Source organism: Zingiber officinale, chromosome 6B (assembly GCF_018446385.1).
Source record: "Zingiber officinale cultivar Zhangliang chromosome 6B, Zo_v1.1, whole genome shotgun sequence".
Classification (NCBI taxonomy): Eukaryota; Viridiplantae; Streptophyta; class Magnoliopsida; order Zingiberales; family Zingiberaceae; genus Zingiber; species Zingiber officinale.
Genome location: NC_055996.1, coordinates 137,258,391 through 137,282,336, shown reverse-complemented (window position 1 = coordinate 137,282,336; position 23,946 = coordinate 137,258,391). Strand labels below are relative to the sequence as shown.

At 39.4% G+C, this 23,946-nt stretch overlaps 4 protein-coding genes and 2 pseudogenes across 14 annotated transcripts; 1 reads left to right on the top strand and 5 right to left on the bottom strand.

Moving 5' to 3' along the window:
* Nucleotides 1–2,386: 2,386 nt before the first annotated feature.
* Nucleotides 2,387–3,077, bottom strand: LOC121991632 (annotated as a pseudogene).
* A 1,138-nt stretch (nt 3,078–4,215) lies between these two features.
* On the bottom strand, nt 4,216–7,801 carry LOC121989837 (probable histone H2A variant 3). 2 transcript variants are annotated; one of them, XM_042544128.1, is made up of 3 exons: nt 7,706–7,801; nt 7,299–7,415; nt 4,216–4,680 (listed from the first exon to the last, which is right to left on the bottom strand). In XM_042544128.1, the coding sequence occupies exons 2-3, from the start codon at nt 7,404–7,406 to the stop codon at nt 4,384–4,386; spliced, it is 405 nt and encodes a 134-aa protein (XP_042400062.1). In that variant the 5' UTR covers nt 7,407–7,415; nt 7,706–7,801; the 3' UTR covers nt 4,216–4,383. The 2 variants fall into 2 exon arrangements, with proteins under 2 accessions (XP_042400062.1, XP_042400063.1); XM_042544129.1 differs by lacking the exon at nt 7,706–7,801 and adding an exon at nt 7,477–7,696.
* A 290-nt stretch (nt 7,802–8,091) lies between these two features.
* On the bottom strand, nt 8,092–9,897 carry LOC121989836 (3-ketoacyl-CoA synthase 20-like). The gene is made up of 3 exons (XM_042544127.1): nt 9,133–9,897; nt 8,510–9,057; nt 8,092–8,388 (listed from the first exon to the last, which is right to left on the bottom strand). The coding sequence occupies exons 1-3, from the start codon at nt 9,880–9,882 to the stop codon at nt 8,151–8,153; spliced, it is 1,536 nt and encodes a 511-aa protein (XP_042400061.1). The 5' UTR covers nt 9,883–9,897; the 3' UTR covers nt 8,092–8,150.
* Nucleotides 9,898–11,793: 1,896 nt separating this feature from the next.
* LOC121989834 (pentatricopeptide repeat-containing protein At3g23020-like) lies at nt 11,794–15,358 on the bottom strand. 7 transcript variants are annotated; one of them, XM_042544120.1, is made up of 4 exons: nt 15,221–15,358; nt 12,670–15,064; nt 12,444–12,607; nt 11,794–12,263 (listed from the first exon to the last, which is right to left on the bottom strand). In XM_042544120.1, exons 2-3 carry the CDS (start codon nt 15,034–15,036, stop codon nt 12,602–12,604), a joined length of 2,373 nt encoding a protein of 790 aa, XP_042400054.1. In that variant the 5' UTR covers nt 15,037–15,064; nt 15,221–15,358; the 3' UTR covers nt 11,794–12,263; nt 12,444–12,601. The 7 variants fall into 7 exon arrangements, with proteins under 7 accessions (XP_042400054.1, XP_042400055.1, XP_042400052.1 ...); XM_042544121.1 differs by having other exon boundaries at nt 11,794–12,230; XM_042544118.1 differs by having other exon boundaries at nt 11,794–12,268; nt 12,444–15,064.
* A 76-nt stretch (nt 15,359–15,434) lies between these two features.
* LOC121989835 lies at nt 15,435–19,984 on the top strand. Of its 4 annotated transcripts, none has more exons than XM_042544123.1 (4): nt 15,435–15,740; nt 18,117–18,357; nt 18,536–18,616; nt 19,338–19,984. In XM_042544123.1, the coding sequence occupies exons 1-4, from the start codon at nt 15,712–15,714 to the stop codon at nt 19,563–19,565; spliced, it is 579 nt and encodes a 192-aa protein (XP_042400057.1). In that variant the 5' UTR covers nt 15,435–15,711; the 3' UTR covers nt 19,566–19,984. The 4 variants fall into 4 exon arrangements, 3 of the variants coding, with proteins under 3 accessions (XP_042400057.1, XP_042400059.1, XP_042400058.1); XM_042544125.1 differs by having other exon boundaries at nt 15,435–16,967; XM_042544124.1 differs by lacking the exon at nt 18,536–18,616.
* A 1,232-nt stretch (nt 19,985–21,216) lies between these two features.
* Nucleotides 21,217–23,637, bottom strand: LOC121991631 (annotated as a pseudogene).
* Between the last annotated feature and the right edge of the window lie 309 nt (nt 23,638–23,946).

The following is a 23,946-nucleotide window of genomic DNA, read 5'->3' as shown; positions in this document are numbered from 1 at the left end:
CGGCCTATTTGTTTAGTAAAAGGATTCAATTAGGACCAAGTGGAATTGGGTATCTATTCTGTTCGATCGGATTACTCGATCTGATTAGTTAATCGTGTTATCTTCAAGTGACAAATAATTTTTAGCTCTGAGAGTGCTGACTCGTCTTGAGTTATTCATCAATATTTAGAGACTCGGCTTCCGACAGGCTCAAAGGTCTGGTCGGATAACTTAATGGATTTGACGTATGGATAATCTTGATGGACTTGGCGTTTGATCAACCCAATAATCTGATTAGATAATCTCTTGACTAAGATGATTAATTACACTAATTTTAAAGATTGTTTTTTTTTTTAATTTTGACCATCATATCAATCTATCCTCTTAACTTTATTTATGAAATCAATCGACCATTTGACTTTAATCCAATTTAATAATTCTACAGTATGTATCGTAGCATCTGATTTCTGCTGTAGAAAGTATTGAAGTCAAACCACAAAAATTATTTTTTATTAAATCATTAATAATAATGGTATATTATACTAAAATTTGATCAAGACGGATAAATTTAATTTAAACAAACTATGAAACAATTGAAGAGATGTAGATTTTTTGTTAAAGTGGATTATATACACTCACGATTTTTTTTTTTTTTTTTTTGTATATTTTCATGTGTCTCAATTTTACCATATTTCTATTTCATCTATTGAACTAATTGGGCAGATTAAATCCAAAAATAGGACCACTGAAAGAGGACAAAGTCAAGTAGGTTAAACCTCTACAGAAGATGACAAACAAGACAATCTTTAAAAAAAATGGTTAGGGCTATAATCTTTGGCCATTTTATAGTCCAACATGGTTTCACAAACTTTCCAAGCCCAAAATGAAAAAAAAAAGGTGCAATTTTTAGATTTTTACTATTTTATTTAAATTATTTTTATTAAAAAAGGAAATATTAAAATGACATGATGAGTATTGTGAATCACTCTCATTAACTCTATTTAGTCCCCGGAACTATAGTGTCGTGATAGGACATTTAGGTTGTCTCCCAGATATCTGCGGTTCGAATCTCAGTTACGGTGTATTTACAGAAATTTTTCCTCCAAATAGGGGGGCGTAATCAAAGGATACTAGACTCTGGGTTGATCGTCACGTGCGCTTCCCGATTTACCCTGGTGGCCGATAAGAAATTTTCATGGGACCGGACCAGTCATCCCAGACTCGACGTTACCCAATCTGATTAATCATTTTCTTTTAACTCTATCTAAGTAGAATCATTATAATCATGAGAGGTAAATTATTTATCTATTTTCTCTCTCTCTCACTATATATATATATATAATTATTATTATCTTTCTATTTTATTAAAAATCTCTCCCTTTTATTAATTAATTTTGGTGAAGTCTAAAATACATTTACGTTAATGTCCTTTTTTTTATTTACACTAAAAATAATTTCAAGGTTTATTAGTAATTCCACAAGCGAAACAATTATTGATCTGGAGTTCGAGACTCAGCTACAGCGTATTATTATGAATTTTTCTAATCATTAATTTTCTTTGGTTGTTTTATATAAAAAAAATATAGTTCTCTTTAGTCTCATATTTTAGAATTGACAACACTATGATCAAAAAAGGTTCTATAAATATTTTAGGTCGACGATGTTAAAAAATATACTTTTCTTAGTTTTTTTTACTAAGACAAGTATACTATTAAATTAAAATAACTTTTTACATAGGAAAGCTCGTTACAGTAGTCACTATTGCATGAGTCTGACGAATCTTATCCAAATAATTAATTCTTAGTTTATAAGGATGATACTAGAAAATCTAAATAATTTGAATTTTTAAAGATCTAAATAATTTATATATTATTATATTATACATGTAATGTATGTGCACGATGACACTAGTTATTGATGACACTAGTTATTGATAATGCATATTCATTTACAAGTAGGTTTTATAGAATTAATTAAAATGTATGGCAACAAGTTTAATATCCATTCCAATCTATTCTATCTCAACAAATAGATTCTCTGCTACTGCCCCTGATCCTCGTCGGTCGTCGCCGCCTTCAGGATGCAGGAGCGGATACTCCATCGTTCTGTTCGTCGGCGCAGGAAGATTTTCTTGCAGTAAAAGATACGAAACTGGCAGCTTTAACGTAGGCAACGACTTCAGCATCCACGGCGAGTTCACCAGGTCGGCGGCGGAGGAGAAAATGTGGCCGGCGAGGTCGCCGTCGGATGAGATTGTGGCTGCGGAAAAGAAGATCTTTCCGGCATTCCCTAACGCCGTATTTTGGAGGAGCCTCTCGCAGAGAGAGAGTAAAAGACGCCACGCCACTTTTTTTACAGGAAGAAGAGGATCACAAATTTGCCTCTTTTCATCCTCAAAACAGTCAAGAAAGCGATCAAGATTGGATTTTTAATACAAAATCCTCTGTTTTGCAAGTATCACAATTATCAACCTGGACTTCGTTTCTCTAACAAAACTCATCACTTTGTCCCTCCAAAAGCCTCCTCAATCCCAAAATTCAATCAGGATGTCCAATTCTCTAACAAAATTTACCCGCATTGCCTTTTCCTTGTGGAAATCAGCTTTGCTAACAAAGCTTTGAGTCTGCTAGAGCCTGCTCCAGGCTTGAGAACTCCAGAGCTCGTTCTACCATCAGTGGGCCCAGAGCAACCCCTTCGGTTGCCATCCAAGCTCCATCCTCCCTTGCTGAACTCTCCCTTCCTTCGCCGGAGGAGCTCCCGGTCGATCTTGTCAAGCACTGGGTCACTCCTCTTGAACTTCCTTGTGAACAGAACACTGCTCAGGATCATCCTCCCATAGTCCTTGAAGCCCAAGCTCAAGGGGTGCTGCTTCGGAGGATTCTCCCACACAATGCAGTGCAGGTCATGGTTCACTGCAGTGTCTCAGAAGTCCTTGGAGTTGCATATCACCGTCTGGAAGTAGCCCTCCGGCAACGAGATGAAGTTGGTGTAGTAAAAGGAAGTTCCTGCAGAGGTTGCCCAGCTAGGATGCAGTACTCTGCGACAGACCTCGAAAGTATAGTCCAAGCAGAGCCTGAAGAAACACTATCATCGAGTATAGTTCAACACCTGCACACTTCAGAAACTTGGCAAAAAAAAAAACCATTCCAGGAATATTGGAATTTGTAGTGATCAAACACTATCATTAAGATCCAGTCCTTGTCTTGGAAGTGAGGAATCATCCTCTAATACAAAAAGATGAGCTTTACTTACCAACTATGAGTTCAGCTCTGTTCTCAGGCTTAAGTTCCCATGTTACTTACCATCTCTGTTTCCATCACATCATGGACTGATATTATCCTCAATCTACTGCTACGAATTGGACTATATTTGAAGGACTGATTCACGTGTTCATGTACATTTATTGTTGTTTCAGCTAATTGTCTTGTTGAAAGTATTACAATAATTGGTTTGGCAAACAGCAATGAATTATTTTCCTATCAATTTAGTCTTGATTGCGATAGCTAGCGACTAATTGCCTAATAAACTCTCCATTAACTATAATTAACATCCCATGTACTCTTTCATTAATTATTTAAAGACTAATTACACATCTTGTGGTACCAGTTGTTACACCTAAATTTAAACACATTCAATTAGATAGCATTACTTTTAGTTTCTATTTAATTAATTGGATGTTTTGTACCATATAAGCAATCATTCTTCTTAGTGTTACAATAACATTGAATAAAAAATCAGAGAAAGCATATAAACTTTTTAGAATCATGACAAATTTCAAAATATGCTCTAAGGCATCCCTTTCAACTATCACCTCTTTCTCCTATTATAAATTTCACTTCTCTTCAGCTCTTCCTCCTCATCGAGCCTTCAAACAAAAACCCTAATTTTCCTCCTTTTTTTTATCTTTGATTAATCTTCCTCTCCTTACATAATCCTTGCAATTAGCTGGTGCTTTATTGACTAATTATTTTGGTGTACCACAAGCAGATGAAGCTGCCAGCATGATCTGATCACCTCTTCATCTTCAAGGAAACAACTAGAAGTTAATGATCAGATCATCTGGCAGTTTCATCTGCTGATGGGAGCACACAAGCAAACCACAAACCTAATTCATTAGGGTTCATCAAGGAGATGAGGAGGTAAGTTGTTCCACTTATCTATTTTGTTTTTCCTGATGATTTTACCTTGATTTCTGATCATAATGTGAACTTGTGGATTAATTAGTTATGATCATAATTCACTAAACACAAGGTTTGATATTCCTAAATAAGATCATCAAGAGGTCCAATACATTGCATTCCGTTCAACCCATACCATTCGAACCGCTTACAGGTCCACAAAAAAAGAGCAAAAAGATGTTGAATAATTATAACTACTTATGGAGTTAACTGGCAAGATCACTACCTATTCCTTGGAGGACTTGTTAATGAGGGACTTATGGATGTGGGGGATCACTCCACCACCAGCAATGGTGCCCTTAATGAGGGTGTCTAGCTCTTCATCCCCTCGAATGGCTAGCTGAAGATGGCGCGGCGTGATTCGCTTCACCTTGAGGTCCTTGCTTGCATTTCCAGCGAGCTCCAGGACTTCTGCAGTAAGGTACTCCAGTATAGCAGCCGAGTACACAGCCGCGGTCGCTCCGACACGGCCATTTGCTTGAATCCTAGTTTTCAGCTGCCGGTGGATACGACCCACAGGAAACTGCATAAACCATTTAGAAGTAAATAATGTTCATCTATCCACAGGGTGAAAACATTTAGCAAATCGAGCCAGTTTAGATTTTAGGCTCTCGACTTCAAAGCCAGTATGTCATTTTCATAGATGCTTATCAACTACCGGGAGTCCAACCTAATAACAATTTAAAATTTTCACACGATATATGAACCATCTCCACATTTCCATCACTAATAATTATTGCTTATTATCTGCACAACACCTCAGTTCACAAAATTTAGCATTACAGAAAAAAAGAAGATGGGCTAATCTTACAATTATTTTGTAAAGTTTTCCTCAATCTAAATATAGATACGAATAACATAAATATCAAAGAAATCTATTTAACTCAATCACCTAGTTTTGTTCTATAAGCCATAGATCACATAATGGATTTGGTTTATAGAATGATAATTGGCAAAGTCAAAGATTTAAATTGGATAACAATGGGCAGATTAGAGCAATCACAAAGGCAAACTAAAAGGAATATGAAAATACAACTTAAGATGTTAGATGCACTATAAAACATACTGTTAATTGACAAATATTTTAATTATTTTGAGATTATCACATTCATTGCAGTTTCATAATTATAGAAATTAACACCATTTGTTTAATTTTACATTCCCCCCCCCCAATTTTTGATGGAATAAAATTGTAAGTTGTTTAGTTTTGCATGCCTCTATACTGAATTCATAGTACAGTTGTAATGCGTGTAACATATTTAGTGCATGAATTTGGTCATTTTCAAACATTGCTTTTCAAAAATTAATTATCTACTTGATTTATGTGATGTATGTTGCTAAGGTTATGTGAGATATGCTGCTAATTGAATTTAAATTAATTATCTTCTGAATGCGAAGCATGGGATTATACATCGAACACATTAGCAAAGAAGAAGCAGCGAAACAACAAGCTGATAGAGATCCAATTGCCGACATGATTAGGTAATGGGAAAGAAGACTGTGAGGCAACCATTCCAGTCTTTAGATTGCTAGTTTCTTTAAATACTCCAACAATCTTTCTTGAAATGCCAATTTCTCTAAAAGATAGGATTGATCTTTCCAATACCAATTCAGTTTAGATGATTCATATCGATATCAACCACCCATGAACTTATTCTCCGAGTCCGATCAATTTTTTATTATAATATTTTGGGTTTTATGCATGTACATTTCGTTGACTCGCTATTTAATTTTTGTTGACTTATCTAATATATTTGTTTATTTCTCATCTATGTTAATGTAAAAAAGTAAGGTAACTCTTATCAACGTGTATGTTAATGTAAAAAAACCTCGACCATAACTTCATCTATGCCTACTAGGATTAGAATATTATAATGAAACCCAACACCAAATACTATAATGCACAGATTGTGTAACTTTGACCTCCATGTCAGAATTCAGAAATTTATACCAGACTTCAACTCCTGATACTCTCATAACCAACTGTCCAACTGGATAAGTTTGATGGATATTATAGGTAGTTAATCATCTCAACTTCAAACCAGACAAATGATTGTCAGATCAGTCGTTGATGCTATTCCTACATCATTCCCATCTTAACTTCATTTTCCTCTTTCATTTTGCAGACAAACCATCATTTTATTGGAACAGGACAAGACTAACCCAAATCATATGGGACCAGATGGGGAGGTTCATCAGAGTAGGAGCCAAATACATGATAGAAAGATGGCTGTCCTATAAAAAGTACATACACAATTCTCTGGAACATGATCAATATATTGGTCTATCAAAATCCGTAAAATGTTACCAAATGTTGCTTGGTCTAGTGGTAAGCAAGCAAGATTTGGAGGGCTTCCTTACTAAGGTCTGTGATTCAAATTTGTATAGTGACATTGTTGGAAGGAATTTAACTTGACCGCTTCCACCATGAACTAGTCTAACATCTACATTGGTATGAGGACATCTCACGGCGAAGACAAAAAAAAAAAAGGGTCCATGCACTAATAAAATCTCTGCCTACTAGTAATGCAAATAACCAACTCTCAAACTTAAAAATGTTTTTGATGGATAAAATAGATAGTTAATCATCTTAACTATGAAGCAAACCAATGGTTGTCAGCTTAATCATTGATGGCACCCTTACTATTTGAACTACAATTTTTGCATAGCGCATAAAAACCATCATTTGATTGCTACAAGACAAGATTAATCCACGTCATATGGGACCAAATGGAGAATCGGAAAAGCGAAGGCAGATACATCATAGAAAAATGGCCCTGCTCAACGTACATATAAGTTAAACTTACATAAATCAATGGCAAGAAACCTCACAAATCCACTTACCCGTCTGTACATCCAAGGGCGAAGAAGAAAAACTCCTATAAAAGCCACACTACAATCTAAATAGCTAGAAAATATATTCTCGCGCTAAAATTTTTGCATGGATGCTAATAGCACACTAGACGATCACTGTTCTTTCGGAATTCATACAATGATGAAGTTATTATCTGCTAGTCATCCAAATCAATGTCGAACAAAAGAGAGCGGAGAACAAAAACAGCAAAGTCTCATGGGCACTCAGACAAGATGAGTAGATGTAGACAAGGCAAACAACAAAAGGAAGGTGTCAACTGGAATTACCTGTAACCCCGCACGAGCAGACCGGGATATCGGCTTCTTCTTGTCCTTGTCCTTGTTCGCCGACGTCGTCTTCGCTGCGAGAAGTCCTTTTCCACCCTTCCCCGCCATCCCTCCTCCCTACATCCAAAAAATCAGATCAGAACAGTACAGGCCGACCTCAAAATACCGCAACCAAGACCTCAAATCAAGCGCGGACAGCCTTCCCAACGAGGATCGGACGGCAGAAGTAGCACGAAAATAGAGGCAGACAAAATCCAGCGAAAACCCCAAATCGAGCGCCGAATACGAAGGGAAAGAGATGCCAGAGGAGATCAGGACACGGAGGGCAATAGCCCCTAGTCGATTCGAGGGAAGACGAAAAGATCCGGAGCAAATCGAGGATTCTACGGGAGGAAAAGGAAGCGTACCTTCTCGTTCGATGCTGTCCTGCTTTCCTTATTTTGAGAGCGAGCGCGTTTCTACGAAATAGGATAAAGAAATAACACAGAGGGCTCTGTAAAGACAATAATAGGCCTATATATATATATATATATTTAAAACTTTTATAACATAAAAAAATATTTTTTGATAGTGATAAATACTCCTAATTAATTATTCTTTATAAATATTATATTGATTTGACATGTAATTATAAGTTTCTCCAAATTGATTGGAATGTGAATAGTATATTAATCATTTGCTACTGTGGTCGTTGTTTTTTCCTCCATAAATTTCAATTTATTAAAGATTTTTTTTTTTCAAAACACAACGTTCAATTTAAAAATAATTATGATAATTTTTACACATAATTTTACAACCCTCACTTAGTTATTAGAGTTATTGATATTAATTGAAGAATGAACATCCTCTAATCTAATGGATGGTTTCCACTGTAGGGACTTGAACCGGGAAAGCATGAATCTCGTCGGCCCATGGGTTCTTCTTCTCCTCCTTCGGGTCGATGGTGCGCAGCGAGTGCCACACGGCGCTGTTGCACTTGAACCCCGAACCGAACGCGATCTGCCATGTCCGGTCCCCCTTCCTCATCCTCCCCTTCGCCTCCGTGTACGCCAGCTCATACCAAGGCGTGCTGCTAGAAGTGTTACCAAATCTATTCATACAGTTAACAATATGATATGAGATCAGACGAATAAAGTTAGTTAGATTGTTTAAATGACTATATAATTAATTATATGACGTGGATATATTAAGATAGACCGTTCTCTAACTACCTGTATAACGTCATCCGCGACGCCTCCATTTGCGCCTCCGCCAACCCCAACCTCTTCTCCACCTCGTCGAGCACCGCCCTCCCGCCGGCGTGCACGCAGAAGTGCTCGAAAGCCAGCTTGAAGTCGGGGATGTACGGCTGGACGCTCCGCCACCCGAACACTCTCCGCGACGCTAGAGTCAAGAAGAAGAGCAACTGCTCGGAGAGCGGCAGCACCAGAGGGCCCAGCGTGGAGATGTTGGTTTTCAGCGCCTCGCCGGCGACGGACATCAGGTCCTTGGAAAGCGACACCCCTACCTTACCCTCGCCGTCCTCCTCCTGGGACGCGCACCCGTAGCTGCGGTCGTCCGCGCCCTTGTGGGTGCGCACCGTGTGGATCAGCTGGTACTTGGCCCGCCTCCGGGCGGAGCGTCGGTTGGTCAGCATCACGGCGGCGCAGCCCACCCGGAAGAGGCAGTTGGGCACCAGCATCGACCGGTCGTTCCCGAAGTACCAGTTGAGCGTGATGTTCTCGGTGATAACCAGCAATGCGTTCGCGTTCCTATGCACCTGCTCGAGTAGTCGAAAACAGAGTACGTGAAAATTATAACATGAAACAGAGTGCGTGAATTCATGGACAGGGACCTGGAGGAGTTGCTTGGCGAGGTCGACGGAGATGAGGCAGGCGCTGCAGCCCATCCCGCCGAGGTTGAAGCTTTGAATGTTCGCCCGGAGCTTGTAGTGGTCGATGATCATGGCGGAGAGGGAGGGGGTGGGGTTGAAGAGGCTGCAGTTGACGATTAGTATGTCGATGTCCTTGGCATTCACGCCGGTCTTCTCCAGCAGCTCGTCGACGGCGCCGAACATGACCATCTCCGCCTCCTCCCTCGCCTCCGCCATGCACGGCTTGGGAGCCTTCTTGTGCATAGCCTCGGGGAAGTAGGTCGACTGCCCCAGCCCGGACCGCTCCAGGATCCGCTTCTGGAACGCCAGGTTGTCGGCGGTGAAGATACCGGTGCTCATGGAGTGCTCCACGAAGAATTCTCGGGTGCACTTGAGCTCCGCCGCCGGCTTGAAGCACGCGAAGTCGAGGAGGTAGACCGGACGCGGCTGTTTCATGAGGTAGAGAGCCGCGAGGAAGGCAGCGGCCAAGGAGCAGGTGACGACGGGCACGAGGTGGAGGCGGAGGGCATCCCTAATCTGGAGGAGCTCGGCGGAAGTAAGTCCGGTGAGGCTAGCGGCTGAGGCCGCGAGGAGGGGGAGCAGGATGAAATGCAGTGCGTGGGATATCAAGTAGTGGTAGCCGAGCTTGAGGCGCTTAGGATTGATGAGGGAGAGGACGAAGTTTGGAAGAAGATAACTGTCAGAGCTCGCCGGAGTGACTGTGTCCGCCATGGCCGACGAAGGAGGAGGTGGAGCGTTGCTGTGGCCATGAGGAGCGGGAGCGTATTTAAGATATGGAAACAGAGGAGGGAAGACGAACATGCAACTACCGGAGCCAAATCCCCTCGGTAATTATTTTTCTATGAAAAAACTCCATAAATATTATATTTTATGCTTAATTTATTTCATCTTATAGATAAATATAATAAACAGATAAATTAGACGACAATTATGCAGTTGGAATTTATATTCTTTAAGATCAATATTATTTATTGAGAAAGATGTGAACAATTAATGGAGAGCAACCGATTGATAGAGATACACAACAGCTCCTTTAAATGCAGGAAATATACAGCTCATGAATACATGTATTTATCCAAAAAAAAGAAAAACACTTTAAAGCGACACAAACAATTTAGGGCATCTCCCATCTTCGGATTTGATAAAGGACAACGATAGCTTGGTCAAAACCTTGTTTGGTCAACTAATTCATGTACATTATATATAACAAAAGGCAATATGTATATGACTCGTTATTAGTAGTTGTTCGTGATTTATCTTCTTCGTGTTAATTCTGGGATAAATTGACGGGGGCACGGGAGGCGAGCGTATTCGCCTTTTGTCATAATTACTAGCGGTCTATGCACGTTATCCGACTTAAATTATAATTTAAATAAAAAAATAAATTTTAAAAAGGATTACAACTAATTGTGATTGAATCGTGATCATGATGTGACCACAATTAATTATGATTCTTTTTGGATTCATCTTTCCATCCAGATTATAATTTAAGTCGAGATGGATGGCCGAAGATCACACGGAGGCTCCCCCAGCTTGGTACTCGACCACGATTCAACTACAATTATATTGTGAATCATTTCGTGATGCATAAAAAGTAGACCAAAGACGACTGTTATAACTTTAGGATCCTAGATCTCTTGATCTATTTTTTTGTGGATCAGGAGATGGACCACTTATAATTATGGTCGGACTGTGATCTTGATCCGATTATAATTGGTTACGATTCCTCCCTAGGTTCATCGTTCTCAAGTTATAGTTTGGGTCGGAACGGATGACTAAAGGTCATCAGAAGGGCGCCATCACTTGACGCCTGGTTGTCTAGTCACTATCCTACTATTGACGACTTTCGACCACCCATTTTAATTTAAACTATAATTTTAAAATAATAAATTTAGAAAAAAATTATAATTAATTATAATTAAATCATTATCCCGATCCAACTATAATTACAAATACTACATTGAGATCCTGCTAGTGTGTTTAACCGTGGCCCAACCGCCACAATTCGGATAGTGGGGAGAGAATAATTACAAGTCGTTAAATTGGGGCCCACGCTCGGTTGAGTAATACTTGAATTTGATTATCCAGTTGCTATTATGATTAGCGGTGACAATTTAATTAATCGTAAACAAGTCAAAAATCATGAATGATTTTGGATTTGCTAACCCGATCTGTTCAATTAAATAAATGGATCATACGTTTTACTTAAAATAGGCTGTCTTTAAGGACTCATGTTCAAAAGAGGCTTAAATTCGATCGTTTATATATAGAAATGTCTATCGAACGGATATATATATATATTTCTAGACAATCCTTACAAATCCAGACACCCGGGAGAGCACTCGAACACCCAGACCTATAAAAATCGCTCAAGAATATACATCAAACAGATATATATATATATATATATACTTTCTTTTTTGTGATGAAAGAAGTTACTTTCTTAGACCCTACGAACCATGACTGATAAGTGCAACAAAGAAATGTAATGTTCAAGTTGTTGATGATGGATAGGAATTTTAAGTACACAAGCTATCCGTTCGACTTTTTATCTTCTTTTCTTTAGCTTTGATTGATTCCTTGAAACAACCAACTATATCTATTTTTGAAGCTCACATTCCAAGTACATACAAAAACATAGATTATTGCAAGCCCTCAAATTGCACCAACAGCACTTTGCAGTATAGAACAATTAGATCGACAAGACCTCCGAAAGCAAGCAAATTTATTCATGAAAAAGCCTTCCTCTTAATTGTACCAAAATATCGTCCTAGATGCCCCCAGATTGTGAAAGGAGATAAATCACGTGCGGTATAACTTGCTTGCTTCACTGTTCCAGAAACTAAACATCTCACGGTGCTGTGGTTTGCAGTCTGAAATATTTGCATTGTTGAAGCAATGATGTCTGGTTGAAGAAGACCAAATTGCTTGTGGAAACTCAAGAACTCATTTGCCTTTCCACCATGTTTCAAATTGTAAAAGATTTCTTCCGCATCCTGTCAGCGTAGATTTTTCAGAGTGAAGATTAGTCCATCGGCGTCGAGTTCCAAGCTCTCATCCTTCAAGTTATTTAACATTGACAATATTGGACGCTGGACTACAAAAATAAGGGATTAATTGCAAAGTTTGGCGAACTACATAGAGTATTAATTGCCTTTTCCAAACAACAGAAAGCATAGAAAATAAACTACATAACGCCAATCCTAAATCATGACAATATTAAAATCTATCTGCATCATGCTTATCGATTATTCAGAACGATAAAGACTCACCCCTGAGACAAGAAAGGCCTAGGCCTCCAGAATAAATGGAAGCCATCCATTGCAGGCTAGATTCTGATGTCAAAGCTTCTGAATCAAGGTTCTATAATTATACATAGCCAACATCATTGAAGTTGCCCACGGTTCCTTCTTCCTTCAATGGATCACACTCATGACTGCACACTGCACATGCTTACAATTTAAGGTTTTTAATATAGCAATTCATATTTCTACTTGCCTGCTTTAGGTCCACAGAATCCAGCCTGAAGATCGAGCATAAGGCATCAATCCATGCATCCAAGCCAACTCTGGACTTTTCTGCTTTCATTGATTCTAGTCGATTTACAGCTTCTTTGGAAACTCCATATTTAAGCAAAGCATGCCCAAATGTCTTGAATGTAGACTCATCAGGTTGTATCCCAGTGGTCAACATGTAATGGAATATCTCTACAGCCTGCTTCATTCTCCCATTAGTTGCATATAATGCAATTAAACTGTTGCAACTGACTGTGCTGGATAGCAATTTCAAGGCTTGCATATCTTGCGCAATGAGATCAGCTTCCCAAAGATGACCCAGTTTTTTGTACAAACACAGCATAGTCCCATAAGAGAACTCATTTGCCTTTCCACTGTTTTTCAAATCGCAAAAGATAGCTTCTGCCTCATTCAGCATAGTATTCTCAGAATAAAGACTAATCATGCAATTTGAAGCATAAATGTCTGGACCATTCTCAGAAACTTTTATTAGTTCATATACTTCTTGTGCTTCTCTCAAATATCCATTTTTTGCATAAAATTTGATTAACAAGTTGCAAATTACTGGGTTCAGAACAACTCCAGCCCTCTTCATTGCATCAACATACTTCAAAGCATTGGAAACATTTCCAACTTCAGTGAATGCATTTATTAGAATGGAATAAGCAACAACATCGGGTTGAAATCCAAAGCTCACCATTTCTTTAAATATATCTTCTGCAATTTGTATTTCACCAAGCTTGACAAAACTAGTCATCACCGCTGAATAAGGAATGCAGTCACTAACAAAGCCACCCTCTTGCATTTTTCGTAAATAGCATACTGCTTTATGAGGTAGATCAGCAGACAATAAAATATGTATTAGAGAACTGTATGTGCACTTGTCAGGATGAATACCATACTCTATCATGTCATCAAACAACTCACAAGCCTTGGTATAGTTCCTTTGTGTTCCATACGCTTTTATCATAACATTGAACGTGAGAACACTCAACTTTTGCCTGGATAAGCAACAAGCAAAAGCTTTCTCGGCAAGAAAAACGTGTCCTTGCTCTCCAAAAGCATCGATATTGGAAGCAAACCATTCTGGATTCATTTTATCGCTGAATTTTTCAAACCAAGACCAAGATTTATCCATCATTCCTACATTTGTGTACATCCTAGTCAAAGCTGATTGTGTATACTCATCAATCTCAAGGCCTTGAGATTCCATCTCCACAATAAGAGCTTCAGCTTCCCCAACCATGTTTCTTATAGAATATGCATATAAAAGAGTGCGATAACTGACAACATCTGGTTCTAGACCGGCCAATTTCAACTTAGAAAAGTAACCAGCTGCTATGCTGAGGTCATTGATCTTTAGATGAATGGAGATAAGTATGTTATATGTTCTTGTATCAGCAGCACATTGGTATTCATCCATTATCATCATCAATGCAGAAACCTCTTCTAACAGACCATTATTGCCATACATATGAATCATTGTATTGAATGTAACTATGTCTGGAACAATACCTTCCCTTAACATTTGTGCAAAAGTTCTTGAAGCTTTCTCAAACTGCCCTGATTTACCATAAGTATCAATCAATGTATTGTACGTGTATAAGCTGTAACACTTTTGAGATTCACAATCATCAAAAACATCAGATGACCACCTTTTGAAAAATTGCTCCACGTTTTGAAAGCTACCAGCCTTCTTATATGTCTGAAGAACAACTCCCATTGTCACTTCATCTGGTTCCATTCCTTGCTTGTATAGATCGCTCAACCAAACAAGCGCTTCCTTGCTCAAGCCACCTTTGCAGTAAGCGTTGATTAATGTACCGTACGTTGAATTTGTGGGAGTTATTCTATTTGCCTGCATCTCCCTCCATAATGACGCAATGAGATCCCAGTTTTGTGCTTGCCCAAGGATCCTTAGCATAACATTGTAGTGAATCACATTCAGTTCGTAGCAGCCCTTTCTCTTGAACCAGTTAAAGATTTCTAGAGCCCTCTTCCAATCTGTTTGCTCTTTTAGGATGATGGTCCTCTCCTTGCTGTTAAGATTCTCTTCCCATGGCTTCAAAGCCTCATCCAGATCTTCACAAGTTTCCAGTGCTAGCAACATCGACGGGATGCAGCCTCCATATGAAACCGACTTTGATGATTTCCTCGCTTCTGATTTAACAGGCACAGCTTTAACCTCAAAATTCAGTTTTGCATAAGACCTAAGCTTCCTTGCTGGTGGAAGGCGAAATCTTACAAAATAAAATTGACTCTGATCCTTCTTACGACGCGCAGGTGTGCCATCATGCACGTTGGTAGTCGAAGAAATCTGGCTCGGCAAGCAACCAAATGCGCCCGGCATTCCAGGAATAGCAGTAACAGAGTATATGCTTCGATAAAAATTCCAGTTTCAACGAAAACGCTAAGTAAATCGGAGGAAAATAGGAACATTATATATATAAATTTGAGCTAAAGAATCGGTTTCATGTTCCTTGAGAAAAGCACGAAATTTCTGGATGTAAATCCGTCGGCAGAAGCAAACTCACCGGCTTCCTTTCGTCGGAATCTATAAACCCTTGGGCTCGAAGTCGAAACCTCGTCCAGTGGAATCACCGCACCGCAATACCGCATTACCTGCGGAAAGGATAAAGGGTTATGAAGTCACAAACTTATCTCGGGCTCCTACACGTCAAGTTGTGAAAGACGATTTGGGCCTTTTGAAGCCCATAAACTCATAACAGACGACAGCCCGACAAGGCAGTGCTTCAAGACCTTTTGATTCTGCTAGTCTCGAGCCGTTCCACTCCAACGATCACGTTCGAATCGCCGATTCGCCATCATCCATCGCCGGACAGCCGCCATGGCTCCTCCGCTGGAAGTGGCCATCTGGTCTTCCCCACGATTTCCTGCGTATGAGGTAGATGGTGCATGATGCTTCAGTTTTTCCTTCGGGTACTCTCATTACGGCACCGTCATCTGCGAGGATTCCGGGGCCGGAGTAGAAGACGAATGCGAAGGCTTCATTGGTGAATACCATATGATCCGCCTTGTGTGCTTTATTTTCTGGTATTTTGACTTCTCTTAGTCGTATTACTTTGCATACACGGTCCCTTTGACTAACGAGTACTTGCTGATGTTTCGTAATATTGCACATGAGTCGATGAAACGGAAAGGGTTAAACTAAGGGCAAATGTGGTCTGGGAAACTTCTTGGCTGCAATGTTCTCTAATCTGTTACAGTTAACAATTTCGTTGCTGATCTAAAAATGGGTAAGAATAAGGAAATGGAAACAGGATGGTTATGCAGGCCTAGGTTGGAAAACCAGACATTTGGATTAGACAAACTTTGCATACTTTTTTTTCTTTGTCTATTCTTCGAAATCACATTCTCGGAAGGATGCTTATATCATATGCTATTTGTTTTAGTTGATTGTTGATGTTAAATTTGATACTGAGTCAATTGTCCTGATGCTATAATTGACCATTCCTTGGTAGGTCTAGCTCAAATTATGTGAAAACAGTCATGCTATTTATTTATTGAAGACTCATCTTGCCTAAAGAATTCCCTTAATCAGCTTATAGCCTTTAATTGAAACTAAATTAAGATTCAAAATCTCTCCCATTTTAAGGCTTGATACCTTTCTCAAGGCCCAAGTCTAACTAACCTAGAATAATTCTTAATTAGCCATATATGAGGCATGAAGGATCCATCATACGTTATATCAACATCAACAAGCCCTAGACTACTCTAAATTAGTAAATTCTAAATGAACCAAATGTGATAATTGACCCATTAGTGTGGTAGGCAAACAATTGACTTTAAATGCTTATACCCAAGAGAATTTTAATAGATTCATTGGGGTATTATAGATTTCCTCAATTAGCGTACCCTCCTCAAAAGTGCAACTAAATTAGGGGTGTGCCCCAACTAACTTTTATTAGGATAAGTTATAAATCAATTGTTTGCTTGAACTTCAAATCATGCAAGAAATAGTTGGTGAAGTTGAATCTCAAACCATGTTTTTCTTATTGAGAGTTTTATGTTGCAGATTTATTTACCTAACATTGGTCTTATCATTAGGAATCTTTTGCAGAATCTCAAATAAGTGTTATAAGAAATGCACAAATAAATTCTAATGTAGACATAAAGTAATTCTAATTTGGCATTGTGTTTCTTGTAGCACATTTACAAGATGACTATTCTTGTTGATGCTACTGAACAACTGGTCAAGGGTACTTGATCAGTCCCAAGATGTGTTTGTTGCTAATGTAGCCTTTCTGAGCTTTTTATTGGGTAGGTGTCTACTTCCATTGTCACACTATATCCTGCAATATTGTTTTATAGACAGATTATATATGGTGGTTCATGTTGATGCACTTTCTTTATGTACGGACTGTATCATTCGTGTCAACAAGGCTTCCCAGCAACAACATATAGGTGATTTGGCATAATGCCTGTGTCTATCAGCACTCTTTTGATACTCATCAAACTGTAACCATGCAAGAAGGCATGGAATAAAAAATATTATATATGTTGCAGCTAAGATAAAGATCAGCAGAAAGATATGTGTGCGTGTGTGTGATTTAGTACTTGAAAACTTATATTTTATAGTTAGTACAGAAAAAAAAAGAGAGAGAGATTTTTTTAGACCACAGTAATCTGATGATATCATTTTGATTTTCCAATAACTGCTGTTTAAGAATCATAATTTGTGAAGTTTAGGTTCTTTAGTTCTTTTCTTTTGTTAAACTGAAGGTTTTCATATGTTATACCTCATCTATTTACTAAAGGAAGCAGACTTCACAGTTAGTCTGTTTGATTATTAAATTTCACCTTTCTGGATCTCACAATTACTCAAACCAAAACTTGATGTAAAGGAGCTTGCTTACCCAATTTAGCTGGCATGCAACCACAATTTTGTTTGTGATGTAGCTGTTAATTGATGCAACCAGAACATCCTCTCTTTCTTTACCCGAATAGTGAGGTGGACATGATGCACTGAGTAGAAAATAACATTAGCAGAACTTGCAAGGAACAAAATAGATATGCCTACTTCATTGGAAAATATCTACTTTATGTTTTTTGGAACAATCATCAAAGTCCTTTGATATGTGTGATAATGTTGTTGACATTTCCAAACTTTTCCGTTGTCATCATTGGATTTGAGAAGCTCTTGAAGGTGTTAACAGAATCTGCAAGATTTGGTACCCTTAATTAACAGATGTACCAAATATTAATGTCAAGCCTACAACATCTCAACAACTTTTACCTGCTTTATCACCAACTCCTGTGTTCTCATTCTGCTGTCTCATACACGTGTTAAACTAGATCTAGCTGATGTGTATCTTTACTAACTCTGCCAATTTCTAGTACTATTTACTTCTTTTAGTTGCTCAAATGAATTTGATTTCACAAGCACAAGTTCTTGAGTGATGTCTGCAGCCAAGATGAATGCAGATGCCCAACCAACTCCACCAGAGATATTAGCACACTTCCTTACAAATACCTAAATAAATTATCTCAGATGCACATGGATGAAAGCCAGACTACCACTTCTTTTAAAACACCTGTTTTGGCTACATCTACTTCTCTGAGCTTGTGGAGCAATCATGAGATGAAACATCATCTTTCTGGATCTCCAAGTTATCTGTGGATGTATTTTCTGAGAGTCGATCTTCAAGAGGTGATTTTGAAACTTCAATGATGCTTTTTACCCTGTAATTTTGTGAAGGCCTCTCTTCAAGTTATGTCTTAAGTGCCACAAAAGTCGTCCTAGCATCACACTGACAATACCAATCATAGGGAAATGATTTTTTCGAACTAGTTTAGCTTCTCATAATTGCTCATTCCAATCAATATAGCAAGTTCTGAGCATGAAAGGGAAAGGTGCTTCTATTGTTGTATCACAGCTGATGGCTGGTATCTCAAGGTTGTCACCTGAGGTAATGTTATGAACACAGAGATTCATTATGATCAATCCATCATATTTCTTGCTAAAAGATTCATTTTCTAATGTTAGTTGAGAAATGTGCTTGGAGTTATAAAATTGTGCATTAAATTCTATTTGGTGGTATATTTTTGGATGCTAATTGTTGATTAGGGGAACCTTGGCACACATTTTGTATTTCTTTTTTATGTTTCTGATTCAGCTTTTGATTTGGCTCTCTTGTGTGAATTATATCTTATCATAGCACCATCTGAATGATTGTATTGTTCTGTCCATTTTGATTTATATTAGCTTTACAGTCTAGTCAAGGAAGATGGATCTTTTTTGAGTGAATAGTAGAAGGATCTTTCTCAGTTCCATCTATCGTCATTACCATCTTTATTCTAGTTGACCACCTGTAATCTCTTTGTTGTGAGATGCATGTGCACTTATTCTTTTTAATTAACCACTGCCAGCCAATTCAAGGATTTCATGCTGGTGCAGTTGGTTCATGCAAGGGTGTTGTTGCCAATAGGTCTAGGGTTGATTATCAGCAGGCGTGGAATGCTCCGCTTGCCTCAACCCCTCCTTGCATGAACTGCTGTTGCCGGGCAAAGCCCCCTGTAATTTACCTCCCTTCTAGACGGTGGGGCCGTCGAGATGACGGTTTCACCTTTTTTTACTTGCAAAGGATTTCATATTCTATATCTTATTCCTCCTTGTTCATCTTATCTTAGGGAGACACGTGGAAAGATGAATATTACTTTTTATGTGACAACAATCGCTCAAATAGTAATGATGGGGCTCAAGCAGTTATGATCCACGAAGATGATTTTGTATCGGAAATGCAGTCCCTGCAGCTGAAACCCCTCTGCATAACAATGCTCATCTCCCTTGCCACTTCCATCCAGCATTCCTACCTCAAAACAGAAGCCCTTGAAGTTGGTCCCGATTTCCTTCCATAATCTTCGTCGCTGTCCTGCACGTGCCCATCAACGACTCCTACGGATACAATACATATTTGAGACATCTCAAGAAGTTGCATTTCGTCAAAGTAGGTAGCAGTTGCAGTGATCTGATACATCTTCCAAAGCAAAGTAACATTGGAACTTTTGGTTCTTAAAGTACATGGAGAGAACTGTGACTTCTCTCTTACTGTTTTGTGTTTTTGATGGCCACAATAGAATGCAATGCTGCAACTTGTTGTGTCTGTGGTTTCTGTCCTCAGTCAGTGCTAGAACAGTGAATGTAAACAGATCTATACTATGTATTATGTGGAAATAAGTGAATGTACTTTAAAGTCTTTAAGGTATTTGATTGTGATATTTGGAGACAACATTGCAGTGACAATGCTGGTAAACAATTATGCAAGATTCTCTCACAAGTTGCATGTTGCTGGGTCATTGACTTGTAAAGATTTTGTCCCTTGCCTTTGTTATGATGCTTGCTTCATTTTTTTAACAATGACTTTCATGGCCATATCAATATACCATCACTCCAATAGTGTGTGGTTTAATCTGCAGGACTTTTGAAAGGGTTGTGCTTAGCCAAGTGGCTGTTGGAATCAACTTCAATGTGCATATTGTGAACAGGGCTCCCCTTGAGGTAAAATTAGAAGGATTTGATTCCAAGTGAGTGCATGACTTTCCAACTCTATGACATATGTTATCTTAAAATCATGCACTGCATTTGAACTTTAGGCTCCTAAGACATCTCCAAACAATCTCCTGAAGAAACTACTGAACCGCAAAGTCATATTATAGCCCAAAGAAAACATTGTAAATTACATGGAAATTAATGAGTGACCATTTCATTGGTATCTAGGGCAGCACTACCATCTCTTTCTGGTTTCTAGTTGGAGAAGCATGGTCTTTTGAGCATTGTGCAACCTTATAGATAGAAATTTTCATTCTTCCAGCCGCAGCTCCTAATGTCAGTAGAAATCAGGCGATTGTTGAATTCAAAGAAGGAATTGATGGCGAACAGAATTCCATTTGTTAGTTTTCAATACAAATATTGTTCCAAAATTCTTCTCTTTTTTTACAATGCTGAAGCTGCAAACCCATTAATTTCTGTCAAAACTCTCTTTCCCCATCGAAGAACAATCCCAAGTAATACTCAATGGCCTACTGAATGTCTTCACATGCCATGTTCTTCGACTCTGATTTCAGCTAGTTTGATTTCAATGGCACAACAACTGCATTACGCGATTCATCCGATCAATTATTGTCTCTAATTTTAGGTTACGCCCTTAAAATTATGCGGCGACTGTGGAAAGCAATATGTTGAAAATCAAACCGGAGGTTAGACCATCAAAATCACCGGTAGTTGGCTTCACATGTCAGATGGACTGAACGGGTTTATTAGAAAAATATATACGTGTATGATATTTTAGATTTGTGGAACTATTTAGTGACGACTCTAAAAATGCTCGAACAATTATGCAAGATATTTTAGATGAATTTGATAAATTATAGGAGAATCATGAGAGAAAAAGCTTACTACAGCATGAACATCCTTAACGGCTTAACCAACAGAAATTTTTTATTTTTCTGGAATTTGCTACTGACACTGCATACTTAATTTACGAATCAAACTTGTGAAAACACCTAATATCTATTCATTTGCCGGGCCTGCGGGATGGGTGAAGACAATGCTGACGGCGAACGGAGGGACGACGAGGAAGGCGGCAGGAGGGGCGGCCGCGGCGGCAGCAGGAGCGGAGGCCGCGGCGGTGTCATTGGCGGCGGCGTTGGCGGCGGCGGCGTTGGCTGCAGCGGCGGAAGCGGCGGCAGCGACGGCGTTGATGGCGGCGGCTTCGTTTGCAATGTTGACTGCTGCAGCGGCTAAGTGCGACGAGATCTGCACTCGTTCTCCATCGCCACTTTGCACTCAACGACTACTCTCTAACCCTCTACTTAAAAAGCGAAACCTACCCACCTACCCAAAGTAACCAGCCAATAACATGTCAGTAAAACTGACAACGCCTGCCACCTGCTTTTGACCAGGCCAGCTTTTCGCACCCTTTCACGCATCCTCTACCCGGCCTTACTCCAAAAATTACACTTATACCCTTTGTTATTTCTTTTTTTTTAGTTTTGTTTGTTTATTAACAAAAAAAAAATAAACAAAATCAATAAAAAATTGTTGGGCCGGTCAATTTAGTTTTTATTTTTGTTTTTTTTATTGATTTTGTTTTTTTTTTAAAAAACAAAACTAATAAGGCCACTTCAGTTTTGTTTATTTTTTTATTAGTTTTGTTTTTTTTTTAAAACAAACAAAACTAATAAAAAAAAATATTAGGCCTAGCCAAAAAAAAAATTGTATATTAGGGGTGCGAGAATAAAAAATTGTTTGTTTTTTTTGTTAACAAAAAAATCAATTAAAAAAAATAATATTGTTAACATAAAAAATTTATTTTAGTTTTGTTTATTTTTTTATTAGTTTTGTTTTTTTTAAAAAAAAAATAGTAGGGCCGGTCAAAAAAATTGTATATTGGGGCTGCAGAAATAAAAAAAAATGTTTGCTTTTTTATTGTTAACAAAAAAAATAAAACTAATTAAAAAAATAATAAATAACAAATAAAGCATAAAAGGGTATAAATGTGAATACAATCAAACCAGAGAGATGAATGTGCCAGAGGGATGGTTGAAGCAATTTACGTCTGTTATCCGCAGCGCTGTAGTGTCCTAGCCAGCTCCGTCGTGGGACCCTCATTTTAGAGAGAGATAGAAAGGGCGTGTCTGTGTGTGGGCCCCGGTGTCAGGATGGCAATGGTTGGCCTCCGCTCTGTTTCCTGCGCCATAAGGGAATTTGTCCTTTGCCGTGCGGAATTACGTTGGATTAAATGTCTGTATTTTAGTTGGTATTAGATAACTTAATTTATACCCTTTGGTATAAAATTTTTCCAATATTCGCATATTAGTTCAACCTTAGTCCATGAAAAAAATAATTCATTCGGTAATTTATTAAAACTGGACTTAATTGCAATTTTTAGATGCATGAAAAAACTCGAGAGATTGCCTCATTCAAAGCTTCTCCTGTGGTCTCTATATTCCACGGATTGATCCGAATCGCACCGCTAAGGGACGGAGAGCAGCCAATGAACTCTGAGACAACCAGCATGCTCTTTGCTGGGCTTTTAGCCTCTGAATCTGCAGAATTTGTTAATGGATGTTTGTGGCACCAATGTTCCATCATAATCCAAAGGTCCTGTTAATCCACCGGGCTGTACCCTTCGTGCCCGAAGGTCCTGTTGATCCTTTGCCAGCTCTCCTGAATCTCATCTTGTATTTCCTTCAGATCCTTTCCTTGCGCCCTGGCCGGATTGGCAATCTGAACAAGAACAGCTCTCCCCTGCCACTTGTGGTGAATCTTAAGCATGTGTTCAAAAGCTAGCAGCTTGAGGTTGATTCCTTTGAAAATGTCCATGTCATCGACGCCAAGGAGCACGGTCTTTCCGTCAGACTGCTGGCGGAGATCGTCGACCCGCCACTCCTTGTCGGGGAGGTGGAGAACGGACTGGAGCTGGCCCATGTGAATGCCAACAGGCATTATTTTGATCCCGATGGTGCGGCCAAAGTAGTCGAGGCCGATGTAGCCGCGCTTGGATTGGTACTCGATGCCGAGTATGCGGCTGCAGCAGGAGAGGAAGTGACGGGCATAATCGAAGGTGTGGAAGCCGATAATGTCGCAGTTGAGGAGGGCTTTTAGAATCTCTTCACGGAATGGAAGAGTGCGGTAGATCTCTGAGGAGGGGAAAGGTACGTGGAGGAAGAATCCCAATCGGAGGCGGTTGAAGTGGCGGCGTAGGAATGTGGGGAGGGCCATAAGATGGTAGTCGTGGATCCACACGTAGTCTTCCTCCGGGTTGATCACCTCAACGACCCTCTCGGAGAAGAGCTTGTTGGCGAGGACGTAGGCCTCCCACAAGCCGCGGTCGTAGCGACCGCCGCCGGAGGAGGAGGAGAAAGGAAGCCGACGCCACACTGCTCGCCCGCTCCTCCTCCTGCAGGTCCGCCAGTGTCCCCGGCACCGTCATCACCCGCGGCATCCGCCGCAACCCTCCTCCTCCTCCTCCTCCTCGGCCACCCAGACTCAGAGCCGCAAAGTTCCCCGACGCCAGATCGAGCAGATTGGAGTACGATCTGGACATCATCCTGCTCCGATCACAAGCGAAACCCTAGAAAGACGGGAAGGAATGAAAATTCAAACACCACGGCCACAGATCGGACTGGACGAGGAGGAAACAAGAGCAGCGATTTGGGTGGAAAAAAAATTTGTTGGTCTACAAATTTATGGTTAATAATTGGCAGAACAACACCGTAAGCTTACACACACACCCTT